This window comes from Triturus cristatus, chromosome 11 (genome assembly GCF_964204655.1).
Source record: "Triturus cristatus chromosome 11, aTriCri1.1, whole genome shotgun sequence".
Taxonomy (NCBI): domain Eukaryota; kingdom Metazoa; phylum Chordata; class Amphibia; order Caudata; family Salamandridae; genus Triturus; species Triturus cristatus.
Window position 1 is genome coordinate 1,006,145,049 of NC_140594.1, and position 12,711 is coordinate 1,006,157,759.

Here is a 12,711-nt window from a genome sequence, read left to right on the forward strand (position 1 = left end):
TGATTTACTCCTGAAAGCAGTGGGCATTGTGGTAATACAAGTAATATTAAATTAAATAGTCCAGATTTAGGCCTCCTTTACAACTAGTATTAGTTCCTGATTCTGCAACAAACTACAGCTCATATAACGTAAGTACTTAGTTGAATTTCAAATTATCACATAGCTATGCAATTTCATGAATCCGTGTAGATTCATGGAAGCTGCAGGAGCTTTTCACAAGCACCCATTGGCATAAAAGAATACCCTCAAAGTGAAGATAACCACCTTCAGTAAGGCATCTTTGTTTACAGTGCAAGGTGGCACCTATGAGGCAAGGAGACGAGGAAAAAATTAACAACTAAAGGGAAGGTAGAAGCTAAATAGGTGGTGAGTATTGTATTGTATAGAATTGTAACACAGTAGGAAATGCTACCGTAATAACAATTAGAAATAAAGAATACATTAAGATATGTTAATCAGTATGTTTTTCATCTCTTAACATATTTGTGAAAATTATATTTTGCTGCCAATTGCAATAAATCATATTGTTTTCCATTTCAGGAGAATATGTTTTATCATTTGCAGTCTGCATTGGAAATGAGAAGATTATTAAACTTTTAGTTGAAAGTGGTGCTCCATTACACTCACGAGATAAACAAGGTAACAAAAATGTGAATTGCAAATTCAAGCCTTGTATTGACTCATTTTCTGTTGCATAAACAAATGCTTAGTTTTGTAAGTATTGGAATATTGAAAGAGACCAATGGTTCCTGAGCAGAGCCCCTCTGCTGTTCTAGATAGGTGTCCTCAGGAGTCACCATGTTTCTCATGTGTACCTTGGTTATATCGTCATGAGACCACTGAATTTGACAATGAATAAATGATACATTTGTTCTGTAGTTGCAGTCTCACAAACGTCAAATTGTTCTGTTAAACTCGCATCACCTGTTGATCCACAGTATACAAAGTTAGAGTAATATTGCTGAGTAAAAAACTATGCTGTTTCATGGTTTTGCCTATGAAGTGGAAATAGAACGTTTCAAGGAGACGGATGTTGATCACACATGCATACACACACACACACACACATGCACCCACGCTCACACACACACACACACACACACACAGACATTAGACATAGGGGTTTGGTAATTTCAGGATGTGGGAATACTATGGTATTCTGAAATGGGCACTGAAATTAACACAGGAATCAGCATTGCAATCAGTTACTCTGCTAAGTGCCCGCTTAGTGGGCATTCTTCATCTACAAATTTCAAAGTTCAATGGGGGAAATCAGAAGGGCAGTATGTCCACATCACCTTTAATTCCCAATTACGTTGGAAACTCAATTTTTAACAGAATCAGGAACTAATACTAGTTGTAAAGGAGGTCTAAATCTGGACTATTTCATGTAATATTACTTGTATTACCACAAAAACTCACTGCTTTCAGGAGTAAATTATGGGTCAGCAAAAGTTCCATTACTCCATACACCTTTTGTTGTACAAAAAATATTCACTTATGTTAATCAATAAGTATATATTTACAAGTAAGATTTAGCTTACTTCTTTTTATAGACCCCTTTTTGCTTTTAGCAAACAATTAGGACACCCCATGAGTACCCCACAAATCCTTATCCCATTAACAGCCTATTCAGGATTATAAAATCAGCAGGAACATGCAGGTCCAGAGTGTTTTTACCTGGACCATTGGCTTTCTAGGTTTAGGCTGGGTGCAGGCAAAATGACTGAAAAGCCAGGCAAACATATGCAGAAATTACAGAGAAACACTAATTCCCACAAGTTATTCCCAAAAATTAATGATTGGGAATAATTATGCCCTCCCCCCAGAATTGATGATGCCTACAATATTGGTGATTCTAAGGAAAGAGACTTACCTGGTCGTTTTCTGGCCCTCTCTTGGGGCCTGATCAACTAAAGTAAATTTACACATTAGGATCTATTTACAAGTTACTCTACTCCTACACCCCAATGTAACACTCCAACCTTTTGCTATTCACTATTTTCCAGTGGAGATTTACACCTACCTTTGAACTTCATTTTCTCTACTCCCTCAGATGAGGGGGTGAAGCCTCCTATGAATGAATTTATGAGTTTCAAGTTATTATAAGTAACTTTTAACCTATTCGTAGAGATTACCACCCCTGGGGTGGAGTTCTCCTTATGGGAAAATATCGAGAAAAGTAATAGGGTTTATCCATTTAATAACGTATATAAAAACTGAAATATTTAATAATGTAAAATAATTAATATTAATGTGAAACCGTTCAAATAAAATGTTACCTCTTTAAATTAAGGGTGTATTAAATAATGATCTAATTTAACTCTATTCATTTACTATATAAATAATCATTTTTAGAAAATAATTTTAAAAAATACCCACTCTTGCGGACATTTTATTTTTGTTCCATTTGTGGTAAACCTGGTAAAAAAACGATGTATTTATTTGATTTAAACATGTCTATTTTAAAATAAGTTAAAAATTTGAATTAACATTTTGTTACAATTAAGTATATTACTAAAGGCAATATTTAGCTATATATATATTCACTTAAAAAACCATAGGTTTCACACATGTTATAGTTAGCTGGACATTTTACTGATAAAAAACCAATGAAATTCCCCCGTTATAGTTACTGTAGGCAACTATAACTCACGCGACCGTAATCCTCTGCTGATGCTAATACTGTATTTAGACACTTATTTGCCCATGTCTTCTTCCATTAAATTTTAGCTATACATATATTACAAATATTTTTTTTTCATAAAGACACATATGTCATCAGCAGAGGATTACGGTCGCGTGAGTTATAGTTGCCTACAGTAACTATAACGGGGGAATTTCATTGGTTTTTTATCAGTAAAATGTTCAGCTAACTATAACATGTGTGAAACCTATGGTTTTTTAAGTGAATTTGCAAGGTTTTTTAAATGCTAATTCCTAACTATAACGTGTGTGAAACCTATGGTTTTTTCAGTGAATTTGTACGTTTTTTTAAATGCTAAGTTACTTTACGCCATTTGTGGCGTGCGCGCCCACTTAACGCAGATCGTTCCATGCACGCACGGTGCGCTTCGCGCACCATGCGCGCACAGTGAGCACGCGGTGCGCTTTGCGTACCGCGTGCCCACGTTATGCTAGATGGGCCATGAACGCACGATGCGCTTCGCGCACCGTGCGCACATGGAGGACATATGATGAGCATCGTTGTGACAGATAAAATATATGTTTTGTTTGTAACTTTGAAGCCATGCACAAATGGTGTCCTTCGGGCACCATTTGCACACGGGGTGGGGAGAATGTGGATATTTTTATTTTTTTTATTTTTATTTATTACCGTACGCGTACGGTAAGCGTAATCGGCGAAATTTGCGAAAAAATTTAAATTTCCTTTTTTCACTTGGGGGATCGTTGGGGACTCCCTCGACATGGCTAGGTGCTGGGGAGCTGTCTAAACAGCCTCTTGACATGTTTTTGCACTTTGTTTTTCAACCCCCTGTCAGAGTGCGAGAGAGAAAATGGCGGCCGACGCTTCCTGGTTTCGACCGATTCGAATGTTTACTAAGATCTAACGGCCAATCAGAATCGCGCTCGCGCACGTCACCGTACGCGTACGGTAAGCGCACCGTAAGCGCACCGTAAGCTGGCTCAGATATATATATTGATTTAAAGGCTATTTTCTCAGAATCTACTGAACAGATTTACACCAAACCTACAAAAGGCACTTCCTTGACCTGAGGACTACCTCTCTGCCAAATTTCAAGTAATTATGTTCAGCCGTTCGGGCTGTAGCTGTGTCTAAAGCTCCTATGGAAAAATGCATGGGAAAAACGCGTTTTGGGACCCCCCTTTTATCTCAGCCCCCACTTGACGAATCCCCCCGAGACTTTCAGGGTAGGAGCGGAGCGTAGCGCCCCACCTATTTTGAAAAATTCGCGAGGATTCGTCGACCGGCGCCAAAGTTATTCAAAATAGAATGTTGCGGATTTCCTATGGAAACGTGGTCCTAACTATAACTATCTACTGGCGACCGCCAGTAGATAATATATATATATATATATATATATATATATATATATATATATATATATGTATATATATATATATATATATATATATATATATTTTTTTTTTCTAACAAACAAAATTACCCTCATATGTAAGGAGCCACAAAAGGTAAGTCATAGTCCCATATTTATTCACAAAGGTTTGCAGGCAGCATAACGAGGCAGCATCCTCAGTATCGCCAAACGCGTTTCAAGTCTTCACGACCCTTCATCAATGGCAGTTAAAAGTACACTCGCAGACTGGCCACAAACGACTTATTACATGCAAACACCTCCCAAGTGGGCGTGGCCTTTCCTGTGATCTTCTGGTATTTGAAGTTGTCAGTTGATTTTTTACTACGCTGCAGACAGACTCACTTGGGAAAATCCCCGGCCGCGGAAGGAGCCCCGCTGCAGAAGCGGCGTCCCCGCTGTGAGGCCATGCCGGCCCCATCTTATCGGGTTGGTAAAACCATCACAAGAGGGCAACAATTGCAGCGTGCTTTTAATGAGGACTGTCATCATTCCACTGGGATGTTATATTTGAGTAAATGAGGCGCTGCAGACAGACTTACTTGAGTAAAAAATCAACTGATGACTTCAAATACCAGAAGGCCACAGGAGAGGCCACGCCCACTTGGGAGGTGTTTGCATGTAATAAGTCGTTCGTGGCCAGTCTGCGAGTGTACTTTTAACTGCCATTGATGAAGGGTCATGAAGACTTGAAATGCCTTTGGCGATACTGAGGATGCTGCCTCGTTATGCTGCCTGCAAACCTTTGTGAATAAATATGGGACTATGACTTACCTTTTGTGGCTCCTTACATATGAGGGTAACTTCATTTGTTGGAATATATATATATATATATATATATATATATATATATATATATATATATATATATATATATATATATATATATATATATATATATATATACACATATATATATATATATATATATATATATATATATACATATATATATATATATATATATATATATATATATATATATATATATATATATATATATATATATATTACCTACTGGCGGTCGCCAGTAGGTAGTTATAGTTAGGACCACGTTTCCATAGGAAAACCTCAACATTCTATTTTGAATAACTTTGGCGCCGGTCGACGAATCCTCGCGAATTTCTCAAAATAGGTGGGGCGCTACGCTCCGCTCCTACCCTGAAAGTCTCGGGGGGATCTGTCAAGCGGGGGCTGAGATAAAAGGGGGGTCCCAAAACGCGTTTTTCCCATGCATTTTTCCATAGGACCTTTAGAACGAGCTACAGCCCGAACGGCTGAACAGAATTACTCAAAATTTGGCAGAGAGGTAGTCCCTAGGTCAAGGAAGTGCCTTTTGTAGGTTTGGTGTAAATCTGTTCAGTAGATTCTGAGAAAATAGCCTTTGAATCAATATATATATCTGTAAGCGCGCAGAGTGCGCGCTGGGTGCGCGCACCCTGCCGTGCGCGAGCGCAATTCTGATTGGTTGTTAGATCTTAGTAAACATTCGAATCGGTGGAAGTCAGGAAGCGGCGGCCGCCATTTTGGCTATCGCATAAAGAGGAGGTGATAATCAAAGGGGGAGCAGTTGAAAAGGGGGCAGAGTGGGTAGAAATAGACCCAGTAGGCATTGTAAGGGGGTCAAAGTAGGACCTTGTAGGGCAAAAAAAAAGAATAATATTTTGTAAAAAAATATCGCCGAGTGCGCGCACCCTGCGCGCACCCGGAAAAAAAATAAAAATAAAAGAAATTTTAAAAAAATTGCATTTAAGTGTTTAGATATAAGGTGGCTCTAAAAAGAGCCCTTGTGTTTATTGTTTGTTTTTCGGTACCTACAAGTAAGTACCGACGCAGAGTCTGAGGTTCAAGAGGAAGACTCTGTTCCCTTCATCATTGAAGTGCACACCATCTCCTCTATAAATGTCTTGCATGTCGTAACGCAAGTTGTTGTGGTAAATGGAACCCATACCATAGTCTCTGAGGAAAGCAGAAATAGATTTGTTGACGTGCTTCCTTGCTTTGTCAATCTGCGGACAAAATTGGTTGGACCAGTTCCACTTTTGCCTTTGGCATATGTTAGAATATACAAAGGCAGTTTGTGGAAAAAGCGACATCAATTGCACAAAGGTGTCCTTAATAAGCATTTCCAAACCTACCCCAGTTAAAGTGCCTAGATCATTACCACCACAGTGCACAATAATAAGGTTAGGCTGTGGGAGATGTTGAAAGGTTTTCACCAAAGGCATTAATTGGTGCCACTTTAACCCTCTCTGACCAATCCACTTGATGTCTACATTTGGCAAAGCAAGGTCTCTCACCATACCTCTTTTCTCTGCAAATTTTTCACTCCAGAAGACATAGCTGTGTCCTACAATCCACACTGTGAACATCTTCAAAGGAGATCTGGATGCACTCAGGAGGTGTAATTCAGTAGAATGGTAAAAAGAAATGAAAGACAGTTTGGAAATGGAGGCATACATATTTTTTTTTTTTAAAAAAAGAACTGATTGGCTGTTTCATACCATTCTACACTAAAAACTAGGCTGTATGTGTAAAATAATAGAAGCATGTTTTGTATTGGTTCAGAAAAAAGTGTTACCAAAGAACAGTACTATGGATTTGCTGTAAGGTTTGAAAAGTCAAGCACTCTTGCTCTGTGGAATTGAAACATTGTGTGGTGAACTTCTGACCTAACTCCACACAGCAGTGTTCCATGAGCTGTTGCTATGGTAGCAGGCAGAAGTCAAGTTGGGGGAAGGGAACTAGGCAGAAGTGAAGTAGGGGGAAGGGTACTTTTGGAAAAGGGTTGGTTTTCAAGCAATAGAAATGTGTGATTACATTTGAAAAAAAGGGGGAAGCAGTGAGATTTGAAATTAACATATATATGTGTGGAAAAATAGAGGGAAAGATTGCCATTATCTGGTTCTGCTGAGTGGAGAGAGGTGTAGAGAACAGAGGTCCTGGCTCTGATAATGTGCTGTGGGGTTTTGAGGTTTCAGTCTGTAATGCAAATACATTCAGCATCACTAAGGCTGGTTGCCCTTGCTGGAGTGTAGGCAGTAACCCAGCATACACATGGTTTGTGGTCTGAAAAAGCAGTCTGGACATGTGCATTTAAAAAAATCTGAAAAGTGGATTCATAATGTGTCAGTCTGTAAAAGTGATTTTCACTTGCCAACAAAAAAGAGCAGTAAGTGTGCATTCAAATTGGCAAAGATTTTTCGTTTTGTGACTAATGTGAAAACATGACTCTGTGTGCAAATAGGAATTACAGGAAGAGATTTGTTGCGTTTTGCTCTGGTGATTTCACAGTTGCATTAGTAGGAAAAAGGGGGAGTCTCTCAAAAAAAAAAACAAAAAAAAAAAAAAAAAACCTTGGGTGCGCGCAGGGTGCGCGCACCTCAAAAAAAAATTTTAAAAAAATTTTCAAAAAAATAATTTGTTTGGTTAAGTTTATAAGTGGCTCTTAAAAGAGCCCTTGAGTTAATGGAGGGAAACAGGAAGAGAAAAACGCAAAAAAAGAAAAAACATCTATGGCCTAGTGCATGAATGCGCATCAAATTTTCTCTGAAGGAGATCAAGACTGGTCTCCCCCACAGAAATAAGAGAACCGCAATCAGTGCACCGTGTAGACAACCTCGCCAAACAAGGTGGACCAACAAGAGGTAAAGAAACAGGTGAAGGCACCATCGCAGCTGAAGTGCTCCCCTGAGCTGCCGAAGATGTGCTCGGCTGAGCTGCTGCTGATGTCATCGGCTGAGCAGGTGGAGGGTTTTCTCCAGAAGCTCGACGATAAGATGCTGGGTGCATTTTGTAAACATGTCTCAACATAGTGTGAATGCTAAAAGAATATTTCTTGTTAGGATTCCCACGAGATAAGACTTTTTTACAAAGTACACATGTAACTTTTGGTGCATTTACCTTTTTCTCATTCTCAGGAAAAGTAAAAAACTGCCATACAAAGCTGTCCTTCTGCTTCCTGTTCCTCTGCCTCTCAAGAGTGTCCTGCTCACTGTCTGAAGTAGGTTGCTGTTCAGCCATTGTCTCTCAACAACAGAATAGCTCCTTCTCCAAAGGAATCAGAACTAATAATGAGGGGAGTAGGTGTGGTTTGGGAAGAATCTGGAACAGAAAGTACTTCAAACCAATCATAAGTGATGATTCTTGATCACATGACTTGCCATGAGGGGATTGGGTGTGGTATTGAAACAATTAGAAACTGAAAGTAATGATAACCAATAAGAAATGTTGTTTTATTATGTATAAACCCGAGGTGCGCGCACTGCGCAAGCTCCGTGCGCGCACCCCGTGATGACGTATGCACGAACGCGTAAACGCGCAGGTGCATACGTCATATACGCGCACCTAGCGCGCATACGTTTAACACGCGTATACGCGACCGTTATTGCGTGTAATTTTAGCGTATGCGGAAGTAAACCGCGTCGAGGGCGTAGGACGCATGCGTACGTACGTACGCATACGTACTGGGTGCGCGCTCCCAGCGCGCACCAATAAGTATATTTGCGTACGTAAATAACGTACGCCGGAATTCATAAAAAACATACGAAATAGTACTAGGTGCGCGCTCAGAGCGCGCACCCCAAGAATTTATAAATAAAAAAATAAAAAAAAGAGGACATTAAATAATTAAAAAAATTATTTAAAAAAAAAAAAAAAAAATTATTTAAAAAAATAATTAAAAAAAAATACAGATAATATATAAATGAATATAAAGTAATTTTATTTAAATAAAAAAAAATATCTTTAATTAAAAATACATAACTTAGCATATAAAAAACCATACAAATTCTCAGAAAAAAACATAGGTTTCAAAAACGAAATATTTAGGGATTAGCATTTAAAAAACCTTGCAAATTCACTGAAAAAACCATAGGTTTCACACACGTTATAGTTAGGAATTAGCATTTAAAAAACCTTGCAAATTCACTGAAAAAACCATGAGTTTCACACACGTTATAGTTAGGAATTAGCATTTAAAAAACCTTAGAAATTCAGTGAAAAAACCATAGGTTTCACACATGTTATAGTTAGCTGGACATTTTACTCGTAAAAAACCAATGAAATTGCCCCGTTATAGTTAGTTCAGCTAACTATAACTCGCACGCGCCCGCAATGCACTGCTGATGACGTCACATATTACATCACTCATGACATGGTCAGTGACATCACTCATGACATCACTGATGACATCTCAAATGACATCACTGATGACATCATCCTTGTGATAGAGTGGCAGACCTCCTCTCACCCTAATATAACCTTTGATACACACATTCAATAATAGAGACTAAAATTTTTAAAACAATGGACATACCAATACCAGTTACAACAACCTCTTCAGTAATTCTAAGATTCACATACACATTCACTCATTCACCAACAGTCCTATACAGTCACTCATACATGTACTCACTCATCATATGTACTCATACACCTATACATCCAGTTACACAATGCCACTCATCCATAGAGTTACTCACACACATAGTCACTCATACTAATAAAGAATCAAACATACTTTTACTTGCATATACAGTTATACACACACCACCACACTTACTTCTACGGAAACTTACACATACTTAGTCTTTTAAACAATCACTTATAGAAACACATACTTATTCATACAGGAACTCTTTCAATCTCTCACTCTCACATATACTCACTTATATACACCAATAGTCACATATACTAGTTTAAAACATATGTAGTTACTCATAAAGACACTATTGAGACAGTCATTCACTCACTAACACACCCATACACACACTCATCCACCCATACAGTCCTGCACACATGCTGTCTTCAACACATACAAACAGTGAGTGACTCATTCATGCACCTATGCACTACATAATACCCCCCACCGAACCATGCAGACACTCAGACTGATACTCAAAAAACCAACTAATAACCTATATAGACACCCATGTAGCTACTCACCAACCCATGCAGCCACTTATACACAAAGTGAGAGACTGATACAGATATTTACATATTTAAACATTACTCACTAAGCCATGTATTCACTATGATACACTTAATCAGTCAGTTACACAATCAATTTTTCAAAAACAAATCATCCATTTAGACACTTATATACCCATTTATTCTTCCATCGACCTTGAGATATACATATATAAAACATATTTAATTTTCAGAAAAACACACATTCACTGGATGATGTCATCAGTGATGTCATCAGTGATGTCATTTGAGATGTCATCAGTGATGTCATGAGTGATGTCACTGACCATGTCATGAGTGATGTAATATGTGACGTCATCAGCAGTGCATTGCGGGCGCGTGCGAGTTATAGTTAGCTGAACTAACTATAACGGGGCAATTTCATTGGTTTTTTACGAGTAAAATGTCCAGCTAACTATAACATGTGTGAAACCTATGGTTTTTTCACTGAATATATATATATATATATCCACAAAGTATGTTGCTCCTTCCGGATTTGCTGGGACCCAAGAGAGGTGGCACACACGCCGGCGGAGCGCGCCGGTAAAGATAATATCCACAAGAAAGCCAATTGAGTAGTGCGCTCTCAGTAAGAAACAGGCAACCAGCGAGGTAACTAATCCAAGTGTTTAATCCACACAACACGTTTCGGCGACAAGCCTTGACCACGTGTGAAAGTGTGCGTTCAAGCAGTCTTTAAATAAAGCATTGAGTGTTAGTATTTGGTCATCACATTCAACGAAGGACTACAAGGTAGTACATGTAGCGGCCATCTTGGAAAGGTAAAAGGTAAAATAACCAGAGGTAAAGCAAGAAAGTGCATTTGTGTAACATGTCAATGACATAACGTAGTGTATACATACAGAGATTAAATTGGCATGTAACATAAATGAATATCAATGCAAAGTGCTAGCTGCCAGCTCGAACTGTATTACCTCGTCAATGACACATACAGAGATTAAATTGGCATGTAATCTAAATGAATATCAATGCAGAGTGCTAGCCGCCAGCTCGAACTGCGGTACCTCGTAAATTAACATGCAAGGGTAAGTCCCTAGAAACAGAAATGCACATACTTGTAGGCAAGAACAGTAAGTGGTTACACTGGAATTCAAAGTGAGACACATCAGGCTCGCATACAAAGTGTACCACTATCACTATGAGAAAATATTTGGCAAGTGCATAAAAAAGTGAATTTGCAACAGGATAAATGCCACAATCCGCGCATAAATATGCAAAAGGTCCCGGTGTTAAAAACTACGGGCAAGTGCCCCGACAACTTACTGTTATGCTTCAGTCTCGGGCCCAGGTCAAGATAATAATTGCGGTCATAATAATTCTAAAATAGAGCTACTAATAGACCAAGATCAATAAATCCATATAATGACCCTGGGTCCAAAGAACTTATCTTAAAACCCGAGTATGACCAGTTAGCGTGCTCGTATGCTTTAACCCGGAACTGCAGGTGAAGAAGTTGAGGTGATGAGCTAGTGAAGGGTGACAACATGGAGGAAAAGGGTAGGATGCCCGTGCTGGTGAATATGAGTGAAGGGCTCCTTCCTTCCCTCCTGTAAAAAATACAAGAAAAATATATATATCAATGTGAGCAATTCATATAGTAACTCAAGAAAAATATACAAAAGTGAAATTGATGCAATGCAATCTCATGGAACAAGAAACGGAATTAGAAAATTACACAGAGCATGAAAAATATCCATAAACACACAACTTATTGATAGTTGCAGCAAGAGAGTGTGCATCTCCAAACAGTACCCGAATGCATACTAAGATCCATCTTTGAGGTGGATTGACATTTCTTCGTCCAGGTTTAACCCACCCGGGCTTCTCGTTTGGAAATCTATGATGTATCTGGACTCCCGTTGTCTGAGGGTGAGAGTTCTGTCCCCACCTCTGGGATTTCTAGGTATGTGTTCAAGGATAAAATAACTCATGTCACACACATTAGAAAAATGTTTATCATAAAAATGACGTGCAACAGGGTATTTTTGGTCATTGTTGGTAATAGCTCTCAGATGCTCCAACACCCTCTTTTTGGCTGGACAAGTGGTGCTCCCAATATACCATAGTTTGCACGTACACTCAATGGCATAGATCACAAAACAGGTACTGCATGTTAGAAATTGGGTGATTTTCCTAGACACTCCACCATATTCCAGTCTGTCTTTAAATTTGCTGTATTTGCAAGCCTTACAATGGCCACATGGGAAGAATCCCACGAGGCCATGACCGGTGTTAGTAGTATACTCAGTAATATCATTTCTTACTACTATGTCCCGTATGTTCCTATCCCTTCTGTAGGTTATGCTGGGCCTTTCAGGAACCAGGTTGCCAACCACCCCATCAGATTTCAAAATGTCCCAGTGTTTGGCAAAGATGCGTTTGATTTTATGCGCATCTGAGTTATACGTGAGAATCATGCGGGCCCCAGTTTTATTGTTTTCTGTCTCACTCTCTACTTTGTCTTTAAGGGTATCAGCTCTACTAATCCCTTCTGCGCGTTCCTTCGCTTTTTTCAAAACCCATTTAGGGTAGCCTCTGGTTTGAAATCGACTAACGATGTTGTCCCTCTCAGCTGCGTAGGCATCGGAGCTGTTACAGTTTCTCTTTGCCCTCAGCAACTCCCCGTACGGAATGCTCCATT

At 39.0% G+C, this 12,711-nt stretch overlaps 1 protein-coding gene across 3 annotated transcripts in view; it reads left to right on the forward strand.

Moving 5' to 3' along the window:
- LOC146785834 (transient receptor potential cation channel subfamily V member 6-like) overlaps window positions 1–12,711 on the forward strand; it is a 318,210-nt gene that overhangs the window by 107,928 nt on the left and 197,571 nt on the right. For all 3 annotated transcript variants that reach the window (XM_085635167.1, XM_085635169.1, XM_085635168.1), the window contains one exon: window positions 541–639. In XM_085635167.1, the coding sequence (XP_085491293.1) occupies window positions 541–639 (99 nt within the window). The remainder of the gene's footprint in view (window positions 1–540; window positions 640–12,711) is intronic.